The following is a 25,573-nucleotide window of genomic DNA, read 5'->3' as shown; positions in this document are numbered from 1 at the left end:
AGAGAGTAAAAGAGAAAAAGAGGCAAAGAAAGAAAGAAAATGGGTATTTCAGGGCCTCTAGCCATTGAAAATGAACTCCTCACGCATGCACCGCCTTGTGCCTCCATCTTTACATGGGCACTGGAGAGTCAAACTTGGGTCGTTAGGCTTTGCGGGCAAGTACCTTAACTGCTGAGCCATCTCTCCAGCCCCAGTAGCTTTCTCACATACCAATAATAAACTGTTGTAGAGGGAGGGAATTACCATGGGATTTTTTTTTTTATAATCATGGAAAATGTTAATAAAAATTTAAAAATGAAAAAAAAATTAAAATTAAAAAATAAACTGTTGTAGCTACCTTCTAGTTACTGGCACAAAACACTGTCCAAAAGCAGCTTATGAAAGGATTTTTGGCTAACAGTCTCAAGGGGAAGCTCCATGATGGCAGCAGAAATGACGGCATGAGCAGAGGCTGAACATCACCTTGGCCACAGCAGGTAGAAAATAGCAGCAGGAGGGTAAACAGAGCTAACAGGAACCAACTAAGGCGAATAAATCGTTAAGGTCCACCCCTAGCAACACACCTCCTCCAGCAAGGATCCACCTACCCAGCTGTCATTGGCTGGGGATCAAGCATTCAGAACACATGAATTTATGGGGGACACAATTCACACCACCACACAAACATACTGAGAAATAAATCAGTTTCATTCACAATAGGCACAGAAAATTACTTCTCTCAGAATATACCTAAGGAAGTAAAAGACCTCTACAATGAAAACTTAAAAAGCACTGAAGACAGAAGTTGAAAAAACAAAAATTAAGTAAATAAACATTTTTGGAGGTGGGGGTTTCAAGGTAGGGTCTCACTCTAGCCCAGACTATCTTGGAACTCTCTGTGTATGGTCTCAGGCTGGCCTCCAACTCACAGTGTTCCTCCTACCTCTGTCTCAAGTGCTGAGATTAAAGGTGTGTGCCACCATGCCTGGCTACAAACAAACTTTTTATATATAATATGAGAGCTTTTAATGTTGCCATCACCCTTCCTCACACCAGGTGTTGGTTTTAATTAAGAACTGGCACTCAGGGCTGGAGAGATGGCTTAGTGGTTAAGCGCTTGCCTGTGAAGCCTAAGGACCCCGGTTCGAGGCTCGGTTCCCCAGGTCCCACCTTAGCCAGATGCACAAGGGGGCGCACGCATCTGGAGTTCGTTTGCAGAGGCTGGAAGTCCTGGCGCGCCCATTCTCTCTCTCTCCCTCTATCTGTCTTTCTCTCTGTGTCTGTCACTCTCAGATAAATAAATAAAAAATTTTTTAAAAATTATTAAAAAAATAAAAAGAACTGGCACTCAGTTGATTTGCACAGGGCTTAGTCAGGTATTTGGTTGTATGCCTATAAAAATTGTGGGCATCTAGTGGGACCTCATGAAATTACATAGCTTTTGTACAGCAAAGGACACTGTGAATAGAGCAAAGAGGCAACCTACAGAATGGTAGAAAATCTTGACCACTATATATCTGACAGAGGATTGATATCCAGGATATACAAAGAACCCAGAAAATTAAATAATAAAAAAATCAAACAACCCAATTTAAAAAAGGAGCTATAGCCGGGCGTGGTGGCACATGCCTTTAATCCCAGCACTCGGGAGGCAGAGGTAGGAGGATTGCCGTGAGTTCGCGGCCACCCTGAGAGACTCCATAGTGAATTCCAGGTCAGCCTGGGCTAGAGTGAGACCCTACCTTGAAAAAAAAAAAAAATGAGCTATAGAGAGCCGGGCATGGTGGCGTACACCTTTAATCCCAGCACTCAGGAGGCAGAGGTAAGAGAATTGCCATGAGTTCAAGGCCACCCTACATAGTTAATTCCAGGTTAGCCTGGGCCTGAGTGAGACCCTACCTCAAAAAATAAAAAAATTGGGCTGGAGAGATGGCTTAGCGGTTAAGCGCTTGCCTGTGAAGCCTAAGGACTCCGGTTCAAGGCTCAGTTCCCCAGGTCCCACGTTAGCCAGATGCACAAGGGGGCGCACGCATCTGGAGTTCGTTTGCAGTGGCTGGAAGCCCTGGCGTGCCCATTCTCTCTCTCTCCCTCTATCTGTCTTTCTTTCTGTGTCTGTCTCTCTCAAATAAATAAATTAAAAAAAAATTAAATTAAATTAAAAGTGAGCTATGGAATTAAATAGAGAGTTCTCAAAAGGAGAAATACAGATGACATGTAAACATCTAAGAAAATGTTCAACATCCTCAGCCATCAAGGAAATGCAAATTAAAACTACTTTGAGATGCCTCTCACTATTGTCAGACTGGCTATCATCAAGAAAACAAATAACAATGAATGTGGGCAAGGATGAGGAGAAAGGGGAACCCTTCTACACTGTTGGTGGGAATGTAAACTGGTCCAGCCATTGTGGAAACCAGTGTGGAGGTTCCTGAGACAGCTAAAAATAGATCTACCATATGACCCAGCTATCCCACTCCCAGGCATAGATTCCCAAGGACTCTTCTCATTGCCTTAGAGACACTTGCACAACCATGCTTATTGCTGCTCTATTAATAGTAGCTAGGAAATGGAACCAGCCTAGATGTTCCTCAACTGGTGAATGGATAATGAAGATGTGGTACATTTATACAATAGAATTTTATTCAACAGTAAAGAAAAATGAAATTATGAAATTTGCAGGGAAATGGATGGATCTGGAAAGGATTATACTTAGTGAGGGTTAGAAAGTTAAACGTCACATGTTTTCTCTCATATGTGGCTCCTAGTTACAAATGTTCAGACATGTGTGACTTGGAATAAAAATCAGTAGCAGAGGGCAGTAAGCTAGAAAAGAGCTATAAGGGAGGGAGGAGAGGAGTGGACTTAAGGGATGGTATTGTATATGTAAGTAGATGAATAGTACTGCAGGTGGAATGGCCTAAACAAGGTCAGGGGAAGTGATTGAGTAAAAGAAAGGTGGGGAGAGGGTTAATCAAAATGTATGATATTGTGAATAAGCCATATGATAATGTACTTTTAATTATGGTACTCTCAGAAGCCATAGACTGTGACAAGAAAAATTTCAGTGCCAGGGATAGGAGTTGTTGGCCAGGAAGGTCTCTGATGCCCCCAAAACATCACAGGCTATTGCCAAAACTCTTGGTTTCACACCAGGAATAGATGATAAGACCCTATTGCTGAAGACTTTACATGCCTGGGCTGCAAGGTCACTGAAAAATCTTGCTGGACCTGAGCTGAAAACCTTCTCCCTGAAGACCAGCTGACAGAATAATGGAAAAAGCTATACTGCATGCAGCTCTATGGGAGACAGAAGCCATCAGTGGTGAAAACAGAGGACATTGCAAGCCTCAAATTGGGCCAGCCAGGCCAAATAAGCCAACGGGTGCAATAGTAGCATGTCTGTTATGGGGAAAACCAACTGCTCTCTAATTGGACTGAAAGCCTGCTCTACGGGAAGAAATACATGTCTGGTACTGAAAACCTAATCAAAAGCCTATGAGGGGGGTGGTCATGAACCTTAGGAGTGTAATGCCTGCTCTTATCTTACTAAATGCATATATTATGTCCACCAAACTGCTCTGTAAGCACTTTACTAAACATTCATACCCATATATTAATGCTACACTCACTTGTGGTTAGAGAGCCTTCTCTAACCTTCAGTGGCAGTGATCACTGGGATGACCCAAAGGCACCATAGTGCTGAGAAGATGTGACAGAGGAGTGTTCAGCACTGAATCATGTCTATCACACCTTCCAAGGCTCAGGGTCCATTGCAGAAGAAATGGTGGAAAGAATGTAAGATCCAAAGGAAGGGTAGGACTGCTTACAATGCAATCATCCAGACAGAAATTGGCCTTTATATCCATGACCTCACACTGCCTAGCACTACCTTCACAGGACCCTCATAATAGAAGGAAAAGATCATATCATCAGAATAAAAGACTAATGGGGAGAAGGAGGAGATACAATGGAGTGTGGATTTGTGAAGGGGAAAGTCAGGAAAGGGAGAAAATTATCATGGTTTATTGTCTGTAAGCATGGAAGCCATCAATAAAAAATAAATTTAAAAAATAAAGATTTATTTTTATTTATTTATTAGAGATAGAGAGAGGGAGAGAAAGAGAGAATGTATGAGAATGAGCACACTAGGGCCTCGAACCACTGCAAACGATCGCCAAATGCATGCGCCACCTAGTGCATCTGGCTAGGTCCTCAGGCTTCGCAGGTAAGCACCTTAACCACTAAGCAATCTCTCCAGCCCTAAAAAAAAAATTAATATGTGCTTTGCTCAAACATGTAGTTAAAGTTCTTCAGGATTAGTTTCTTTGCACATTTTCCATAATGAAACCCACTATTTCATTTTTAAAGACATTCTTTTGAGTTTTATTTATTTACTGTGTGTGTATATACATATGTGTACATACCTATGTATGTATGTGAGTAAAGAGCAAAGATACAGATAATTGTATCCTCAGAATCAGTTTTATTCTATATATATAATTTTTATTTTTGAGAGAGAATGGACGCACTAGGGCCTTTCAGCTGTGAATGAACTCCAGAAGTGAGCACCACCTGTGTGCATGTGTGACATTGCACACTTGCATCATTATGCATCCGGCTACAAGTGACCTAGAGATTAGAGCAGGCATTGTAAGCCTTCACAGGCAAGTGCCTTAACCACTAAGCAATCTCTCCAGCCATCTTTATATATATATATATATATATATATATATATATATATATATATATATATATACATATTTTATAATTTTTTGTTTATTTTTATTTATTTATTTGAGTGACAGGCAGACAGAGAAAGAGACAGGTAGAGAGAACGGGCACTCCAGGGCCTTCCGCCACTGCAAATAAACTCCAGATACATGCGCCCCCTTGTGCATCTGGCTTACGTGGGTCCTGGAAAATCGAGCCACAAACCAGGGTCCTTAGGCTTCACAGGCAAGCACCTAACCGCTAAGCCATCTCTCCAGCCCTTTTTATATTTTCAATAATGAAACCCACTATTTTATTTTTAAAGATACACTTTTTAAATTTTATTTATTGTGTGTGCACATATGTGTGCATCCATGCCCATGTATGTATGTATGTGTGAGTAAAGAGCAAAAACAACAGGTTATTGGCAAGTAAAAGAAAGATGTAGGGAAAAACTTTAGATTAAAAGAGATTTGAAAGACCTGCTTTTTAGTAGGTTAAATGATAGTATTCAAAAATGCAGAGTTGGGAAAGCCATAAGGAAATATGAGAAGTCAATACAGTAACAGTAGCATCTGCTGTCAGTGGCCGGGTAAACTGTGACTGGGGCGGGCCCTCAATAATCATCTCTTAGTACTCTTGAATCAGCTTGGCTCTGAGACTTGTTTTAGCCAACAGAAAGTGGCAGCATAAGGGCATACACCTCTAGGACTGTATTAGTTGCTTTTCTTGTTTCTGTGACAAAAACACCTGACAAAAGAAACTTACGGAAGGAAGGGTTTACTTTGGTTCCCACTGTGAAGGCACAGCCCATCATGGCAGGAGACAATGGGTCACATCGCATGCATAGTCAGGAAGCAGAGGTGAAGGTTGGTGCTCAGCACTTGGTATTCTGTCTGTGATCTCAGTCAGGGAATGGTACTAACCACATTCAGGATGGATCTTCCCTCTTCAGTTAAACTTTGCTGGAGCCTAGTGACTCCTGGACCGCACCAGCAAAGCACCAACCCTGCAGAAGGTGGACGTCCAGACAAACTTTTTTTTTTTTTTTTTTTTCTTTGAGGTAGGTCTCACTCTGATCCAGGCTGCCCTGGAATTAACTATGTAGTCTCAGGGTGGCCTCAAACTTATGATGATCCTTCTACCTCTGCCTCCTGAGTGCTGGGATTAAAGGCGTACGCCACCACGACCGGCTCAAACGAACATTTTTAAGGCTAGCCTGGGTGAGAGTAAGACTCTGCCTTAAAAGTGCACGCCTTGGGCTGGAGAAATGCTTAGTGGTTAAGCACTTGCCTGTGAAGCCTAAGGACCCCGGTTCAAGGCTCGATTCTCCAGGACCCACGTTAGCCAGATGATCAAGGGGTCGCACGCATCTGGAGTTCCTTTGCAGTGGCTAGAGGCCCTGGTGCACCCATTCTCTCTTTCTCTCTCTGTCTCTTTCTCTCTATCTCTGTCACTCTCAAATAAATAAAAAATGAATAAAAAAGTTTAAAAAATAAAGTGCATGCCTTTAGTTCCAGCACTCAGGAGGCAGAGGTAGGAAGATCACCATGAGTTGAGGCCACCCTGAGACTACATAGTTAATTCCAGGTCAGCCTGGACCAGAGTGAGACCCTTCCTTGAAGACAACAACAAAAAAAAGGATGTGGGGAAAAGGGACCCTTATTTACTGTTGGTGATGGGAATGAAAGCTGGTACAGCCATTATGGAAATAAGTGTGGTTTCTGAAAAAGCTAAAAGTTGAACTACCTTATGACCCAGCCATATCACTCCTGGGCACTACAGGCTCTACACTCTACTTTGGAGATAATTGCTAAAGCTATGGAACCAGTCTAGATACCCATGAACTGATGGACGGATAAAGAAGATGTGATGTACATATACACAGTGCAGTTTTATTCAGCTATAAAGAAAAGTGAAACTATGAAATTTATAGGAGAATGAGTGGAACTGGAAAGGTCATACTGAGTGAGGTAACATAGGCTCAGAAATACAAAATGCTTACTGGGCGTGGTGGTGCACTCCTTTAATCCTAGCATTTGGAAGGCAGAAGTAGGATGATTTCAAGGCCACCCTGAGACTACATAGTAAATTCCAGATCAGCCTGGCGAGACACACTACCTCAACAAAAAAAAAAAAAGAAAGAAAGAAAGAAAGAAAGACAGACAGACAAATGCCACATGTTTTCTCTCATATGTGGACCCTAGATTCAAATTTCTAAACTAGTTACTACGAGTTGAAATGTATATAGAGAAGCTAAAAAGGGCTCATTGGGGGAGGTCTGGGAGTTGTCAAACACATGGAGTATAAAGTAGAGGGTAACAGTGGGAAGGAAGGGTTTATGGAGGAACATAGTGGTGGACCAATCAAATCAAAGGATACATGAATAAACCATACCGAAACCTACTACATGACAAGTCAATTAAAACCAACTTTTACAATGTTTTTAAATGTCTGAGCAAAGGCGCACAGAGGCGAATGATCACCTCTCTGGTCCCCCAGCTCATCCCAGCTGAAGTCATGCTGTCTGTCTTCATGGTGAACTCCATTCCCTACAATGATGTTCCCCTAAGAAGTTGAGATTATAGAAAACAAAAGTGGTAGAGAGATGTTGGGATTCAAAGTTGAACTTTTAACCCACTCCATACATGCAGGCACAGTGCTAATTTTTAGCAGTAGATACTGGTCATTGATCTTGTGTGCTGCTTTTTACATATTCTGTTCCATTCTTTTTTGACCTGTCAATTGCCTGATCGTCAGGCATCACCTTGCCTGACACACAGTATTGAAAATAATTCCTCTAATTCCACTCTCTTCTTTAGTGTAAGTGCTGCATGTGTCTGGAGTTTGCAATGGCTAGAGGCCCTGGTGTACCCATTCTCTGTCTCTCTTCTCTCTGTCTGTCTCTGTCTCTCTCTCTCTCTCTCTCTCTCTCTCTCTCTCTCTCTCTCTCTCTCTGCTTGCAAATAAAATGACAGGATGACCTGACCTTCCAGTCACACTATAATTCTTGTTTCGGAGACACTCAACTACTGCATGAACCCCATTTCTCCCAAGTAAAGGTCCCATTAATCTGTCAGGGCTAGTAGAAATAATGAGAATAATACCACTTGTTTCTTTTTATTTATTGTCATTTTAATGTAAGACTGAAACGGACTATTACAACAATATTTAAGATTCCACAGAGAACTGCATGCTTTTGCTATTCAAGAACTTTTGCTGAAGCATTTGAATTTTATAAGGAAATGGAGATTCCAACCATTTTTATGAGCACACAATCACTGATAACAACCTTGTTTCCTTATTTTCTACCATTTCCTATAAAAGGTAGTGCTCACTTATTAAAGCCTCACCACCACAGGACAGTTCAAAGCTCAGGAGTTCAAGGGTGATTTAAACCTACAAATCAGCATAATTAATAAAGCTTGGTTTAAACATTTGAAAACCGCAAACAAGAAGTACTTTAATACCAAATAGAATGTAACTCTTTCTGAGGTAAAGTCTCATCAATTAATATCACCTAAGCTCAACTTTTTCTGTTAGCAGTCTCTAATTCTATATAGCCTGCATTCTTAATGCTCCCTATGGCATCACAGGTTTTATAAATAAACGACACATGGTCAGCATTTCACAGTAACCATCACTTTCAAAAATTACAGTACACATCTGCATGTTACACTAACATACAATACGTAAGCATTTTGTCACATATCGACTCTTGGCCACAAGCAATTGGATACAAAAAGCTATACAAGGACAAAACATCACAGAACTTTAAGGTAGTCCCTTTATCCAGGTGTTAGCGGGTAACACTTTAACGAGAAAGTGATGAAGTCAGAAACTTTTCATCCAGTGTTTACCTCCAGGTTTCTCATTTATCGTCTTTTAGTGCCACCATATCCTAGAAGAAGAAAAAGAAAATCTATATTAGCTTTTAAAAATAAATCAAAATTGCTTAGAAAATTATAAAAGTGTTATGTTTGTTATGTTTATTGTTGGCAAATGATAAAGAAAATATAAAAGAAAGAGACAAGGCACCACTAGGTTAACTAGGACTATACAGAACTTTCCAGTCACCATGCCTATAAACTAAAACATGGGCTGGGCTGGAGAGGTGGCTTAGCAGTTAACGCGTTTGCCTACAAAGCCAAAGGACCTTGGTTCAATTCTCCAGGACCCATGTAAGCCATATGCACAAGGTGGCGCATGTCATTTGCAGTGGCTAGAAACCCTGGCATGCCCATTCTCTTCCCCAAACCCCCTTTCTCTCTCAAAAATAAATAAAAATAGAAATGAACAACTTTTGGTCAGAAAACCAGAAAAGATGTGTTCTATGGTAAGTTCATACAGGACAGCCATTATTACAAAGTCACAACCAAAAAGGCATTATTGCAAATTCTAAACCAATGGAACACATATCATACCTTGCTACCTCTCACAACTCCAGTAGTAAACAAGCGGGGGAAAGGGCGATAGGGACTTCCAGTGGTGTTACCTGGCTCCCACCATCACTCCCCCTCCCCCCCACACACCATGTCAAAGACTGGCTCTGAATAGCTCTGCTCAGCTGGCAGTGCACAAAGTGCACGCCCTCTGCTGTCAACACGGCCATCTCTCCCCATCTGTACCTCCATGACCATGAACTCAACCAACTGAGGTCTGAAAATATTTGGGGGTTAAAAATGTACCTCTAGTGTTTCCTGGTTATTAGTCTTTGTAAACAACATAGTACAATGACTGCTCACATAGTATTTACATTGTCCTAGTGACGACAGGTAATCTATGGGGATGGTTTAAAGCATACAGGAGGACAGGTTGACATCATGTGCACAGGCTATGCCATTCTGATTTTCTGTTGCTGGGTTTTGGTTTTTCAAACTGGGATTAAAGGCATGTGCCACCACGCCTGGCTTTACTATGCCAGTTTTATATAAGAGACTTGATCATTCATAGATTTGGGTATATCCTGGGGGTTCTACAATCAACAATCCCCCAGATATGGAGAGGTAACTGTATGTGAGTGTGAAACTACAGGGTCTTGCATGTGCTGAGCTTGAAGTTTAGTAGGTCAGAAGTGATGGTGTCATTTATTTCCAAACCAGCACCAAGATTTTTACTATTAACATTTAAAAAAATATATTTTTCCATCAACTACAAGAGTTAATCACTATTCTACAGCCTCTTCCTTCTGAAAAAGACAAGCAAATGCACTGCACTCTACAAAGGTCCCATTACCCATCCCCAAGTCATGATTCATCTTGTCAAGCACAATGGAAAGAAAGGAAGTAGATGTTCTTTCTGAATTTGCAATCAAAAGTACCATTAATCCTCAAGGCATTCTAAAATCTGCCCCAAGCTTTCCTAGATTAGTTTAGCTAAGGTGGAAAGATCACCCTAACTGTGATTCCATGGGCTGGGGGTCCTGGACTCTAAAGAGGAGAAAGTGAGTGAGCACCCGCATTCATCTCTCTCTCCCTACTGACTACAAGTCAATGTGACCAGCTGCCTCATGCACCTGCCACCACCCCAATATTCCCTACCATGATGGACTAGAAATACATCCTTCCTGCCTTAAACTGCTTCCTGTCAGGTCTTTTATCACAAGGAGAAAGACAACTAATAAACCTTTCAATCCCTGAGGTCAGCTGGATATTTAACTCCAACAGTTACTATTCTCTACATAATAGTTTGGCTTTTCAAAGAAATGTCCTTTTCCCCTTTGTAGTAAACTTACAATAATCATATTTTGACAATTATTGAAAGTACAATTCAACAAGCTTCTGGCTTACAGCTTAAAAAGAGTCCCAGAGTCTACTGCATGTAGAGGTTAGTACCTATAATCTCAGCACACAGGAGGAAGAGGGAGGAGTATGGTTGTGAGTTTAAAGCTACCTTGGGCTGCAGACCATGTTCTAGACTGGTCTATGATAAAGTGAGGAACCCCCCCAAAAAAAAATATTCCCAGGGTTAAACAGGAAGTTTAAATCAAAGGACATGTTTTGAAATGTGAGGAAAGAATGGATCTGAACTAAATTTTCATCAAACTTAGCTGTACTATTAATATTTTGATGGGCATGAAAATAAAATCATAATAGCTAACTATAAGTCATCCTCTTAAGTTCAGACACTGTGTTTCCCTGCTACGCAGTAGGAGCATGTGCACTTTTACCTGACGCGGTTCTGGTTTTCACATCGGAGTTGGAGCATGCCGAGTAGTTGCCCGAGCCTCCATGAAGTGGGGAGTAAGCGCGATTATTCCATGGGCTGGAGTATGAAGGAGGGTGAGCTGGGTGGTACCATGAGTTTGAAAAGGGTGTTGAGGCTCTTTAAAGACACAAAAAGGAGTTAGGCATCTTTCTTCTTACCATAATTTTTAATTACTTTCCTGATCCTAAGCAACCAGAAAATAGGATCTTAGTCAAGTATCTTTTTCCTGAAAGTTCTGATATATCTTGGTTCATATGAAATAAGTTCTTCTGACATTATAGTAATTGCTATGGAAGGAAAAAGTGGCAGAAAGTAAATGTTCTTTCTTTCTGGATCTGTGATCAAATCTAAACTGAAAATGCCCAAGACATCCTAAAATCTAGTCCCAAGCCTTTTCCACACTAGCCTCAGCCCTTCTACCAAACGCAACTGCTAAGTGTCCTTCCCCAAACGCTGAGTCTTCTTGAGCCTTCTCATTCTCTCACATGTTATGTAAACAGTCTCTCTGTCTCACAATATCTACAAGAAAACATGAGGATCCAAGCACACATGGTGTACCTTCCTCATACCCAAAGAATCTGGTTTAATATAGGACAATGTCACCATAATTTATTTTCCTTATAAAACCAAATGCAGTCAAATTGTAAGAAAAACAAAGACACTCAATGGGCATGGTAGTTCACGTCTTTGATCCCAGCACTTGGGCTGAGGCAAGAGGATCATCACGGGTTCCAGAGGCCAGCCTGGGCTACAGAGTGAGTTTCAGGTCAGGTCAGCCTGGACTAGAATAAACCCCTGCCTCAAAAAATAAATAAGGGGGGCTGGAAGGATGGCTTAGCAACTAAGGCATTTGCCTGCAAAACCAAAGGACCCTGGTTCGATTCCCCAGAACCCACATTAGACAGATGCACAAGGGGGTGCACGTCTGGAGTTCATTTGCAGTGGCTGTAGGCCCTGGTGTACCCATTCCCTCTTTCTCTCTCTCTTCCTCTCCCTCTTTCTCTGTCAAATAAATAAATAAGGGCTGGAGGAATTACATAACAGTTACGGTGCTTGTCTGTGAAACCTAAGGACCCAGGTTCAATTCTCTAGGACCCACATAAATCAGATGCACAAGGTGGCACATACTTCTGGAGTTCATTTGTAGTGGCTAGATGCCCTGGCACACCCATTTTCTCTCCCTCTCTCTCTCTCTCAAATAAATTTTAAAAAGTAAAATAAAGGCTGGAGAGATGGCTTAGTGGTTAAGTGCTTGCCTATGAAGCCTAAGGACCCTAATTTGAGGCACGATTCCCCAAGACCCACGTTAGCCAGATGCACAAGGGGGCACATGTGTCTAGGTTCGTATGCATTGGCTGGAGGCCATGGCGTGACCATTCTCTCTATCTATCTATCTATCTATCTATCTATCTATTTCTCTGTCACTCTCAAATAATTTTTTTTTTTTTTTTTTTTTTGGTTTTTCGAGGTAGGGTCTCACTCTGGTCGAGGCTGACCTGGAATTAACTATGTAGTCTCAAAGTGGCCTCGAACTCACTGCAATCCTCCTACCTCTGCCTCCCCAGTGCTGGGGTTAAAGGCGTGCGCCACCACGCCTGGCACAAATAAATAATTTTTTAAAAAAAGTAAACTAAACTTATTTTTAAAATAAATAAAGACACCCTTGCCAGGCATGGTGGCGCACGCCTTTAACCCCAGCACTGGGGAGGCAGAGGTAGGAGGATCGCCTTGAGTTAGAGGCCACCCTGAGAATACAGAGTGAATTTCAGGTCAGCCTGGGCCAGAGTGAGACCCTACCTCGAAAAACCAAAAAAAAAAAAAAAAAGACACCCTGAAGGAAAAGTTGAACTAAAGAGCAAATGAGACCAATGCAAAGCTTACCTATTGCTGCCAAACAGATATCCTAGTATTCCTCCAGTTCCCAGTCCAGTCCAGAAACCTGGCCCTGAATTTTCATACCCTTGTCCTGCAAAAGCACTCCCAAAACCAGAAGTTGTACCATGGCCAGTAGCACGTGGTCCTTAAAATAAAAATGATTAAGTTACGTATACTTACTTACAAATCACTTACAGAAACTAAAATGACTTTTCCATGATTTCATCTGTGCTATATTAATTTATTAACAGAACCATATGAATAGTACATAGGCCTCAACTCCTGAAAAGCTGAATTCACAAAGGCTATGAGTAACAAATTAACTTATAACTCAGGAACACATTTCCCACAGACGAGGAGGAGGGATATGTTTTCATATTTACAGGGTCTTAGACTACATCTCCTCTGCTCAAGATCATCTACTAGAAGGTGACCCCACTTTCTTTCTGCCTCGAAGATCTCTAGGACTCCAGGGGAGAGTCATACCCAAGTCTCTAATGGAAAAAGGCAGCTAGGCACTTATTAGCTGGGATGTCAGATCTTATAAGGACCCACACACACAAAAAAAGTATCTTCCTCTCAAAGGAAGTTTTTTCTTAAAAAAATTGATACAAAAGAGGGATAGGAGAAAGGGAATAGGGAGATAGTGGGAGGGAATTGTGATCATGGTATATATTGTCTGGATGTATGGAAGTTGTCAGTAAGTTTTTTTAAGGGCAATGGCTCAGTGGTTACAGGCAGTTGTTTGCAAAATGTGTAGGCCTGGGTTTGATTCCTCAGTACCCATGTAAAGCCATATGCACAAAGTGTCTTCAGTTTGCTATGGCAAAAGACTCTGGGGCACCTATACTGTCTCAGTCTCTGTCTCTCAAATAAATTTTTATCCCTGAAGCACTACACTTAATGTTCATATTCATATATTAATGCTACTATCAATTTTGGTTATAGAAGCTTCTCTTTTCAGATGGTAGTGACCACTGGGATGACCCAAAAGGCAACATAGTGTTGAGAAGTGACGCAGGAGTGCTCAGCACTGAAACATCTCTAGTTCCAAGGCTCAGGGTCCATTGCGGAAGAGGTGGCAGAAAGAATGTAAGAGCCAAAGGAAGGGTACCACTCCTTACAATGCAACTGCCCAGACAGAAACTGGCCTTGATACCCATGACCTCACAGTGCCTGGCACTACCTTCACAAGACCCTCATAGTAGGAAGAAAAGATGCTGACATCAAAATACAAACGAGACTAATGGAGAGAGGGAGGGAATATTATGGAGAGCAGAGTTGTGAAGGGGAAAATGGGGGAGAGGAGGGAAATATCATGGTTTATTTTCTGTTAAGTATAGAAGTTGTCAATAAAAAAAAAAAAAGTTTTTAGGGCTGGAGAAATGGCTTAGTGGTTGAATGCTTGTCTGTGAAGCCTAAGGACCCCGGTTGGAGGCTCGATTCCCCAGGACCCACGTTAGCCAGATACACAAGGGGACGCATGCGTCTGGAGTTCGTTTGCAGTGGCTGGAGGCCCTGGCGCACCCACTCCCCATCCCCCATCTGCCTCTTTCTCTCTCAGTCACTCTCAAATAAATTAAACAAAAAAAACTTTTAATGCTTTAAATACTTTTCAAAGAAAAAAAAAACAAAAAAGACCCTGATACATAGAAAAACATGCACAATAATTTTGTACTTATGCACCCATCCACCACCCACATCAAGAAGTCACTAAGCTAATTGTGGGGGCACAGGCTCTTAATGCCAGTAAGACTGCCATGAGTTCGAGGCCAGCCTTGGCTACACACAGTGAGTTCCATGTCACCCTGGACTACAGTGAGACCCTACCTCAAAACCCCCCAAAAAATAAATAAATAAATAAAAAGAAAGAAGGAAAGAAGAAACCACCTTAGCACCTAGAAAGCTCATTATAGTTCCTAGGAGTTCCCACTTTCATCTGAGACAAACAGTGCTCAGACTTCGCAGTACTGTCTAGGTGTCTGTCTGTCCCTGAGCATTTCACACAGTCCATACTGTCTTGAGTCTGCCACATCAATACAAACCAAACATACTACTGCATATGTGTCAACAAGTTTTTGTTTTTTTTTTAACTCGTGTAGCATTTAAATTTGCACCAATATAGGCTTTATCCTATGTCCCATTTGGGGACATTCTCCTAGGCCTCGCCCTGCCACTTTCTTAACAGTATCTTTTGATGAACAGATATTCTTAATTTAAAGAAAGTTAATTTATCCACCTTTCTTTTTATAGCTAGTACTTTTGTGTTCTGTTTAAGAAATCTTTACTTATCCTAAGGTCATGATATTCTCCTGATTTATTCTACTCAGTTATTTACCTTGAAGTCTAAAATACTTAATGTGTTCATCTTCATGTACTGTATGAGGAAGGGGGACAAAGTAAATGCTTATTACCAAACTCAGGTTTTGTTAAAAGATTTACTATTTAATCAGGCATCTCTGACAACAATCTTAGGAGCAGAACAGAAAAGCTGAGAAAATAGAGAGAAATTATTTGGGCTTCCCAGGGCATGAAATTTACTCCCTCACATTCACCATGGACACATACCTGTGAACTCAGTCTTAAAGCCTGGGGGAGGGGGTCCTGCTGAGTTGCTAAACCGCTGGTAACGCTGGGAATATGGAGGATACTCTGAATATGGTGAGCTTTGGCCATCACTAAGGAACATCTTATAGACGACAAAAGCAATGGTAAGCAGGACCCCAATGGTAACCAATCCACCAACGCAACAGGCATCTGCAGAGTAAAACTTATAATAAAAATCAGAGAAAGAGAAGCCAGGGTGATTTCCAGACTCTTTCAGCTTCTTCAGACCAATTTCGGTATAATCCAAGTTATACTCCAAACCACAGGAGCCTCTCAGCACATACTGGTCTTCAGAGGACTCATAGCCTTCACAGCTCACCACGGTTTTTCCAAACTTGTATGCAATGTCTAAATCAGTCTTACACTCCCACTGTGAAAAAGAGAGAAATAGGTTATAAGAATGAAAAGATTGTTTTCACTCAATATAAAGTATTTGGGCTATTCAGCTGTCCTAAGATGAAACGATGAAGGAATGGTCAACAAGCAGCTCTGTGAGGGTAAAAGCACCCTGGGTTCAGGGACGGTGGTGTTGAGTACTTGATTGTTCCTTTCACTGCTTTTCTAGTTCCTATGCACATGCTTGTGCACACATTAAATAGTCCATAATTTTTAAACTTTAAACAAATTTTCAAAATGTCAACTTCTCATCACTGTAGTTCAAGATGATTCTTCAAAAATATGGTTACTTCAGGGCTGGAGGGATGGCTTAGCAGTTAAGGTGTTTGCCTGCAAAGCCAAAGGACCCAGGTTCAATTCCCTGGGATCCACATTAGCCAGATGCACAAGGTGAAGCATGTGTCTGGAGTTCATCTGCAGTGACTGGAGGCCCTGTTGTGCCCATTCATATTCTGTCTCTCTCTCTCATATCAAATAAATAAAAATATTTTTTAAAAATACTTTAGATGCTGAGGCTCAAAAATGAGCATCATATAAGAAGATTTGGCCACTAAATACAGCATCAGGCAGGCATCCCCTTCTGTGTAACAAACCATGGAGTAGCTTACAGGGTCCAATCCTATACAATCCTCTTTAGCTGGGTTTTTAAAGCTATTTAGAAAACTGAAAAAAAAATGACATTAGCTTCAGATTTTTCTATCTGAGAGAGAGGGAAAAGAAGAAAGAGGCAGAGGGAGAGAGGAAGAGAGGTAAGCCAGGCATAGTATCTGACACTCAAAATGCCAACACTGGGAGTGCTGAAACAGGACGGTAAGTAGACTAACCAGCCTAGGCAACAAAGCAAGTACCAGGCCAGACAGGCAGCATAACACCGCCCTGTCTCAAAGCAAGCACATAGGTGCATGCTGGGGGTGGGGCGGCTCAGTGTTTGAGCCTTCACAACATCCAGCACCACCAAAAATTTGCTGAAAATGTTTCTTTAACAATATTAAGCATGCTAGAGTAGATTTAATTAGTTCAGCTGCCTTCTGTTTTGTTCACATTACCTTCTTTTCTCAAAGATTAAGTATACTATTTCACTTTTCTTCTTGTTTGAGGTTTTGTTTCCTTTTGTTTTCTGTTTGAAAAAGGGTCTCATGTAACCCAAGCTGGCCTCAAATTCACTCTGTAGCCGAGAATGACCCTGAATTTTTCTGACCTGCCTGCCTCCATCTCCCAAGCACTGGGATTCCAGTTATGCACCATCAGTTCCAGCTTATGCAGTATTGGAAAGAGAACCGAATGAGAGCAACCCCACCAGCAAGTACATGGGGCACACAAGAACACATACATATGCATACATCACATACACCCCCCCACACACACAAAACACATACATATATGCTCATACAAGCAAAAATATTTTAAATGTTTTAAATATCACCCCAAAGAAATCTCAAACTCATCGGTAATCACAACCATCCACACCCACCCAGCTTCTTCACACTACCAAACTGCTTCCTCTACACTGAGCCTTGGTAACTGGCTTCTTTGACTTCCATGGTTTCAAGTTTTCTCACTGTTACAGTATGTACCAGAACCGTGTTCTTTTCAATGACTGAAAATATTCCACTTACTCATATTCATTTTTTTCATTTTTTGGTAATTAATACTGAGTTGTTTCTACATTTCAGCTATTTAAATGTTGTTCTTACAATCTCCTACGGGGTCTCTGTGAAGAAGTATGTCTTTGGTTGTCTTGGACATTTTCCTAGGAGTGAAGTGACTGGAGCGTCTGGTACCTTTTAAGGAAATGCCAGATGGCTTTCCAAGCAGCCATACCACTTTCCATCCCCAACAGCAGAGCATGAAGGTCTACAGTTATAGGTATCCTGTTGGGTGTAAGGTGGTACATCACTGAGGGTCTGCGACGTTTCTCCAAAGGCTAGCGGTGGGGAACATGTGTCACATGCTAACTGATCATTTGCCCATATTCTCTGGAAAAAATGTCTGTAACAGATGTTATGCCTATTTTTAGCATTTTTTTTCAGTGCTGGGATCAAACCTAGGATTTTGTACAAGCTAGGCAAGCACTCTGCCACTGACTTTCAGCCCCAGCGCTTTGCCTGTTTTCAACATGGCTGTCTTCTGAGTTGCGTGTCCTGCTACTCCAGGTAGTCTCTCATCAGCTAGAATTTACACAGTCCTCTCATTCTACAGGCTGCCTTTTCACTTGCTTGATGGTTTCTTTGAAGCCCAGATATTTTTGATTTGAATATTATACATTTCCCCCTTCTGTTGTCTTGTTGCTACTATTCTATTTGTTTTTGAGTATTTTATTTGAAAAAAAATTATAAATTTGCTTATTTAAGTAAATAAAACAAGTGAGCTCTATCTTGGTATTTCACATCAACTGCCATTTCCTTAGATACTCAAAGTAGCTTTTAAATACTGTGTGTAAGTTTAAGTTAGTACCACTTAAATACAAACCAGTATCTGCTTGTGCCATGCATCTTTGCTTGAGCCATTCTCTTCTTTCTCCATCTCTAATTCTCATTCCTTCACAATATAGCACACACATCTCCTCTTCCTCCAAGCCTTTCCAATTGCTCCCAACCAGAACTTCCAGAACATTTTGTTGGTGTGTGCATTTAATTTAGGCATTTATCTCTTTCACTAGGAAAAATCTGACACTATGCTACTCATTTGGTATGACACATTTCATATATGCTCAAGGGATTAGATTCAACATCAGTGTCTTTTTTTCCCAGTAAAATCGTAAAGTAACTTGAAAGTAAAATGAAGATGGGACAAGTGCTTTAACCAAGAGATTCTATGATTCAATTAAACAATGTGGGCAAACATGAGCTCTCTGAACTACATGGACCATACATAAAGGTTTTATTTAAAAAAAAAAAACATACTGATAAAAGGGGAAATCATCAACATAATATTCTTGCCTAGGAATAAGTCACCTTAAAACATTTTTGAAAGCAGACAGAATACAAAACAGAACCACACTGGTAGTAATGTAAACTAAATTTGATTTAATACAACACACTTCAAATCTAAGTCATATTGATGTGGAATTCAAGAAGATGCTTTGCTGCATATGCAAAACTCTTACAGCATCCTAAAGGCAGCAAGTTGATCAAGTCCCCTGAGATGCTTCTAATTACAAGAAACCACCCTCAGTTACAGTGTCCTGAGACTTAAAACCTAGGACTCCTAGCCACCTAACTTTACGTCTGTTATTTCCTTTGAGGAATAGTGGGAAAATGACAACCAGAAAAGACTGTCAATATCAAAACTTTTAAAAACTTATTACCATCTTAGGAGGAAGTCACAGTATGAAAATTAAAGTGTTTACTTCTAGTCCCTTTTGAAGACAGTTTCACTATGAAAAAAAATAACGGACTTATTTTATATTTTATGATGAGCTGTTATTTGTGTTTTAAGAAAATACTAATGTCCCAGTAAGCCATTCATTGCATGAAATCCCATTTAACTACCATGGATGCCGTAGATTATTACCTGTACATCATAACCATCCCAGCCTTTGTTCTGGCACTGTATCACTTTAGGGGTATAGGAATCACATCCAGCTGTACCGCCAACACATTTCAGCTGTGGGATCGGATCCAGCCTCCGGGAGGTAGTGTAACGGTCATAGTGGAGGGTGAGAGCTTTCACATCCCGCAACAACATTCTGTCTGAAACAAGAACACCAACAAAAAGTAAATATCATGTCAAACAGAACAGATTCATCCAATAACTGATTTCAAAAACAAGAGTTGAGCTGGAAGGCCAATAAAGCCATGAGGATGAACTGCAAAGTGGAGATGCCAGGACTATGGGATGGCTGCCAAGGAGAGCTGCAGGCACTGGATGAAGGTTTCCAGGACTGTGAGTAGTCTAGCTGGACAGGTGGAATTGGAACCCCAGAAACTCATCACTGGTTAGAATTATCAGACTTGGAGACTTGGAGCTACAGAGTTTGATGTAGTCCTGTTTGTTTTAATCTTGTATTGGTTGAATGTTTCTTTATTATGCCTAATGCCATCTTGTGTAATGTGAATGTTTATTCTGTGCCATTATGGGTTTTTTGGTTTTGGTTTTGGTTTTTTTTGGGGGGGTTGTTTGTTTTTGAGGTAGCATCTCACTCTAGCCCAGGCTGACCTGGACTTCACTTTGGGAATTAGAGGCTATGCACTGTTGGGGGCAGGCTCACAGATGTTATAGCCAGCTTTCCCTTGCCAGTGTTTGGTACATTCTGCTGCTGTTGTCCACCTGACATTGGCAGAAGGTGATGTCCACCTTCTGGTTATGCCACTGTTTCCCCTGCCATCATGGAGCTTCCCCTTGAGTCTGTAAGCCAAAATAAGCCCCTTCCTTCCACAAGCTGCTCTTGGCCAGGTGTTTTCTGCCAACAATATAGAGTTGACTGAGGCACCATGCAAGTCTGAGACGCAGCGCCTCTGTCTCCCAGGCTGACGAGGACTTTGTCCTTGCAGCTGCAGGTCCCAAAGCCCTGCTGGCCAACTCACTTCCTTCTCGGTAAACATCTGCTTTGTCTCATAATAATATAGCCAACAGTCTCTATGCTAAGCTAACAGTTAATAATTAATGACCTTTCCCAGGCAGAGTAATAAAAACACAGCGGGCTAAGATCCAGCATGGCACCTCTGTCCTCTGAGATGGGAGTCCCCTGGTTCCCACACTGTCAAATTAGCCATTCTCTTGTGTGTTTACTGAAGCCATGATGTCTTCTGCAAGATCCTCTAGAACCTGCTGTATGTGAATGCAGTAAACAGTGAGATCAGGGCAAGTTCATGTACAAAAATAAATGTCAAAGTGCTATTGGCAAACAAAATCTTCCTGTTTAACACCCCTGGCTCATGGCAGTACTATAGTGATTGCACATGCTTCACTCTCAAACTCATATACTATGAAGCTGAATAAAAGTCCCTAAACCTTTACCAGTGATAGCTTCCCAAAGAGATTTTGATCCTGCCAACTGAGGGACTCAGCAAGGGGTGGAGAGCAGAAGCTAGACTTCAGACCATGTTGTGTGTGTCCTCTGCCATCACACACAGGCACAGTTTCTAAGCTGGCAGAATTCCAGTATCTTCTAACTAGCTTCATGGGTATCAAAAGGTCTTCTCTCAAGCAGCAGTTTTAGTAGGCATCACTTTCTATTGTGTTGTTCACATCCAGTTCACTACATTCAAATCTACTGCGTTAGCAAAATCTGACTATCAACAAATCCACTATCCTACAATAAATAGTTGTGTGGGGATGTGAATGAACTGTCTGTTAGGCACAAAAGAAGGGGCCATGGCAACTAAATGTTAGAAGGAAAAGCGAATGGACTAGAGGTAGAGAGGCCTAAGAGAAAGACCAGCATCAGATGCCCAGACCTACTGAGAACATTTTAGAGCAATCCACACTGCCTTTTGTCTCGGGAGAGCCTTAACGTCTAAGAACGAAATGCTCGTCTCATCCCCAGTCACTACTTGTTATTACTGTCCAGACTCAGAATAAAAAATAATCTTTCAGGTCTCAAACTTAACACAAATGAAGCCAAAAACCTCTAAGCTCAATTCTCCCAGACTTTTCAGCAGCTCGGGAAACTAAGTCCACATGCCAGAACCATACCCCAACCTGGGTATTAGTCCACCTCCATCTTCAAAACAGGTGAGATGAGAGTCCAACCTCTCTAGCAACTCCTGTTCCTCTGGCCCAAAGTACTCATAACTCTTGAACTCACTGTAAAAGTTACCTATTCACTAGCCCCCAGCTTCCTTCCCTTCTACCCATTTTCAGCCTGTTTTCTAAAGAACAGCTCATACAAGCTTTTAAAAATGTATATCAGGAGGCTAGCAAGACAGTTTAGCAACTAAGACACTTGCCTGCAAAGCCTAAGGACCCAGGTTTGGTTCTCCAGTACCCATGTAAGCCAAATGCACAAGGTGGCACATGCATTTGGAGTTCTGCAGTGGCTAGAGACCCTGGTGTGCCCATTCTCTCATTCATTTTCTCTCTCTCTCTCTTCTCTATCTGCCTTTCTCTCACATAAATAAATATTGTTTTAATTTTAAATCAGAGCTGGAGATGGCTCAACAGTTAAGGCATTTGCTTAAAAAGACTTATTGCCTGTGTTTAGTTCCCTAGTACCCATGTGAAGCCATATGCACAAAATGGCACATCTGGAGTATGTTTGCAGGGGCAAAAGGCCCTGTCATGCCCATATTCATTCTCACTCCACCTCCTTGTAAATAAATAAATAAAAATATTTTGAAAAAATTTAAATAATATCAAGTCATTTTTTTAAATTTTTTATTTATTTATTTGAGAGCGACAGACACAGAGAGAAAGACAGATAGAGGGAGAGAGAGAGAATGGGCGCGCCAGGGCTTCCAGCCTCTGCCAACGAACTCCAGATGCGTGCGCCCCCTTGTGCATCTGGCTAACGTGGGACCTAGGGGAACCGAGTCTCGAACCGGGGTCCTTAGACTTCACAGGCAAGCACTTAACCGCTAAGCCATCTCTCCAGCCCATATCAAGTCATTTATTCCTCACTTCTCTTCAGGTTTCCTATACATGTCACCTCAGTGGTAACTTCTTCCCTAACCAATGTATACTTTTTTTGAAATTATTTATTTATTTGACAGAGAAAGGTGGGGAGGGGGAGAGAATGGGCACGCCAGGACCTCCAACCACTGCAAACAAACTCCAGGCGTGTGCACCCCCTTGTCCATCTGGCTAACATGGGTCCTGGGGAATAGAACCTGGATCCTTTGGCTTTGCAGGCAAACACCATAGCCACTAAGCCATTCCTCCAGCCCCCCAACCAATGTATACTTGGTAAGTACCCACCTCTGCACTCCTGTTTTATTATTGTCCAGAACACTGTTTACCATAGGGCATGTTATTTACATGTTTATTTGTTTATTGTCAACTCAATAGATGTAAACTCCTTGGGGGCAAGGTACTCTTCTCCACAGCTATATTCTCAACACCTATACTCAAAGGGCTGGGAAGATGGGTCAGCAGCTACAGGCCCTCGCTAACAAGGCCTACCAGGTTCAATTCCCAAGTACCCACATAGAGCAAAAAGTGGAGCATACATATCACATTGGTTTGCAGCAGCAGAGAGAACCTGGTGTGCCTATACACACACATACACACACACAAATAATTTAGTTGTTGTTTTCTTGGAGGTAGGCTCACACTCTAGCCCAAGCTGACCTGGAACTCACTATGTAGTCTCAGGCTGCCCTGGAACTCATGGCAATCCTCCTACCTCAGCCTCCCAAATGCTGGAATTAAAGGCAGGCCCCACCACACCAGGCACTCAATTTTTTTCTAGACATATTAGTTTTGTTCTATATAAGCTAAAGATAAAGTAAATGGAAACTAAATTAGTGAGTTGCTTTACCAAGCCTTAATAAGTAGATAATAGAGCACCTTCATAAAAGAGTAGAAACCAATTAAGTTTAACTCTGCAAAATATTTTGGTGCTTTTTGTTCCAGAACAGTAGCTTCACCATGGGTAGACCAAGAGCCACCAGGAAGTGGTGCACCATTAATTTAAATGTGGTTGCTTTTCTTCTTACAGTTCCCCTGACTGACTCTTCATTTGGAAACCTCCCCAGGTTTAAAATTAAAATTTGGTCTTTCCTTCACATAACTTTCTAAGAGTACCTAAAGAAAACACACAGCCGTTTATATACAGCTTGATTTAACTACTGATAATTAAACATCTGTGATTTTTTTTTTTTTTGGTTTTTCAAGGTAGGGTCTCACTCTGGTCCAGGCTGACCTGGAATTAACTCTGTCATCTCAGGGTGGCCTTGAACTCATGGCAATCCTCTGCCTCCCAAGTGCTGGGATTAAAGGTGTGCGCCACCACACCCGGCTCTGTGATGGTTTATATTGTCAAAGGAATCACCTATGAGGGATTATCTTTTAAAGGTTACTGTGCATGTCTGTGAAGGATTGCCCTGCTGAGGTCATGGGAAGACCAACCCTTACTATGGTGGGCACCATCCCGTGGGCCCGCCCTGGACTGTAAGGAGGAGAGAGCGGCATTCCTCCCTCTCTGCTTCCTCACTACTGAATATGACCAGCCTCTAGCTACTGCAGCTAACCCATGATGGACTGTAATCTCCAACTGTAATCTAGAACAAACCCTTCCTCTCTTTTGTCAGGTACTGGTCCCAGCAACAGAAGCTGACTCATGCACATCCACAGCAAATGGGTTCCTCGGAGCCAACTGCTCATCAACAGCGTGTCATCAAAATACAAGAGAGACTGATTCAGAGGGAGAGGGGATATGATGGAGAATGGAATCTCAAAGAGGAAAGTGGGGGGAGGGAAGGCATTACCATGGGATATTGTTTACAATCATGGAAGTTGTTAATAAAAATATAATAAATTTTTAAGAAGAAAACAGGATCTTACAGAAATAAACCTGTTGCTTAAATTCAACACTTGGTCATGTCCAAGCAATTCACAAATCCAACACTTCTTTCCCCTCCAAACTAAAGCTGACGTCGTTTTAATTGATGATATGTCTCTTTTTGCATCTAATAATTGTGTAAAGAGCCTCCACCTTAGAAATCAATTGTGGCGCACGCTTTAATCCCAACACTAAGGAGGCAGAGGGAGGGGGATCACTGTGAGTTCCAGGCCAGCCTGAGACTACAGTGAGTGCCAGGTCAGGCTGGGCTAGAGTGAGACCCTACCACAAAGAGAGAGAAAGAAACCAATTATGTCTCATCACCTCAAAAATAAGATTTTTCAAATTCCTGTGTATGGTGAAAAACAGTAGGAAAAAAGCTGATGTAATAATGCACTGCTTCTTAGAAGCCTACGACAGCCGTCCAGTCTAGAATTCCGCTAATTAACCTCGCAGGTTTGCTGCCCGGTCCCCCTAAGCATGACTCAGACTGCCGGTGGCATGGCAACTACAGACCATGGCAACCGCGAGCCATAGCAACAGGCAGCCATGACAACAGTCTGCGATGACATCAGCCAGCCATGACAAGACAGAAAGATGCGCAGGTGAGTATCATGATAGTCAACCGGGCTCAGGGATGCGGCCTGTCGCCTGAGAAAACGGACAAAATGAAAAATCCAGAGACTGGGGTCGGGAGACTTCAAGGATGGAGTGGCGCGCCCCGCCCACTCTCCGGCCGTCCCTAGCGGGCTAGAGCCTAGAGCCGGGCCGGGAACCCAGGAAGGAGCGCGACGAAGGAGCACGTCCCATCACCCACCCGCAGGGCCGCTCAAGGGATCGGTGGGCGAGGGGCGCTGCCCGAGGACCCCACACAGCGCTCACCAGGGTCGTTCCAGCCCACGGCAGGGCTGGCCACCAGCAGCAAGCAGAGCAGGCCGAGCAGCGGGCGGCGCTGGGCAGCTCGCGGGCCGCGGGCCACCGCCATGGCGCGGGAGCAGCAGCGGCCGAGCGGCGCTCTCGGGTGGCCCGCTGTGGCTGCGCAGAACCTCTCGCCGCAGCGCAGCGACGCCAGCCTCCGACTCACTGCAGAAGCGGCAGCTGCGACAGAAGCCCTGCGTCACTGCGTCACCGCGTCACCGCCGCTGCGGGCGCGTGGGGGCCCGTGAGTGGCTGCCAGCGGCCCCGCCCCCGCGCTCGCGCTCGCGGGAGGGGCCCTGGGCGGGGCAGGCCTGTGGGCGGGGCCGCCCGCCGACTGCGGACCTGTTGGGCCTGTGCGGCGAACTCGCTGCGCCTGCTTGCAAAGGTTCGCTAGCGCCCAAAGGCTGTGGCTTCAAAAGCTGAAAAAAGAAGAAAAGA

General features: G+C 42.6%; 1 protein-coding gene across 2 annotated transcripts; it reads right to left on the bottom strand.

Moving 5' to 3' along the window:
* Positions 1-7,799: 7,799 nt before the first annotated feature.
* Saraf (store-operated calcium entry associated regulatory factor) lies at positions 7,800-25,256 on the bottom strand. 2 transcript variants are annotated; one of them, XM_004666932.2, is made up of 6 exons: positions 25,100-25,256; positions 19,288-19,466; positions 15,340-15,748; positions 12,778-12,916; positions 10,859-11,013; positions 7,800-8,590 (listed from the first exon to the last, which is right to left on the bottom strand). In XM_004666932.2, exons 1-6 carry the CDS (start codon positions 25,200-25,202, stop codon positions 8,565-8,567), a joined length of 1,011 nt encoding a protein of 336 aa, XP_004666989.1. In that variant the 5' UTR covers positions 25,203-25,256; the 3' UTR covers positions 7,800-8,564. The 2 variants fall into 2 exon arrangements, with proteins under 2 accessions (XP_004666989.1, XP_045015520.1); XM_045159585.1 differs by lacking the exon at positions 12,778-12,916.
* Positions 25,257-25,573: the final 317 nt, after the last annotated feature.

The sequence above is a fragment of the Jaculus jaculus genome, chromosome 9 (assembly GCF_020740685.1).
Source record: "Jaculus jaculus isolate mJacJac1 chromosome 9, mJacJac1.mat.Y.cur, whole genome shotgun sequence".
Lineage (NCBI taxonomy): Eukaryota > Metazoa > Chordata > Mammalia > Rodentia > Dipodidae > Jaculus > Jaculus jaculus.
This window is presented reverse-complemented; position numbering and strand designations above follow the sequence as displayed.

Bases quoted from the DNA above. Each gene is read 5' to 3' on its own strand.
- Saraf (XM_004666932.2), bottom strand. From the start codon at position 25,202: ATGGCGGTGGCCCGCGGCCCGCGAGCTGCCCAGCGCCGCCCGCTGCTC. The intron at 12,917-15,339 runs GTATGTGTCCAT...TTTTATTTTAAG, and splicing joins CTTTAAGACTGAGTTCACAG to GACCACGTGCTACTGGCCAT. The intron at 8,591-10,858 runs GTAAAAGTGCAC...TTCTTCTTCTAG, and splicing joins GAAAACCAGAACCGCGTCAG to GATATGGTGGCACTAAAAGA.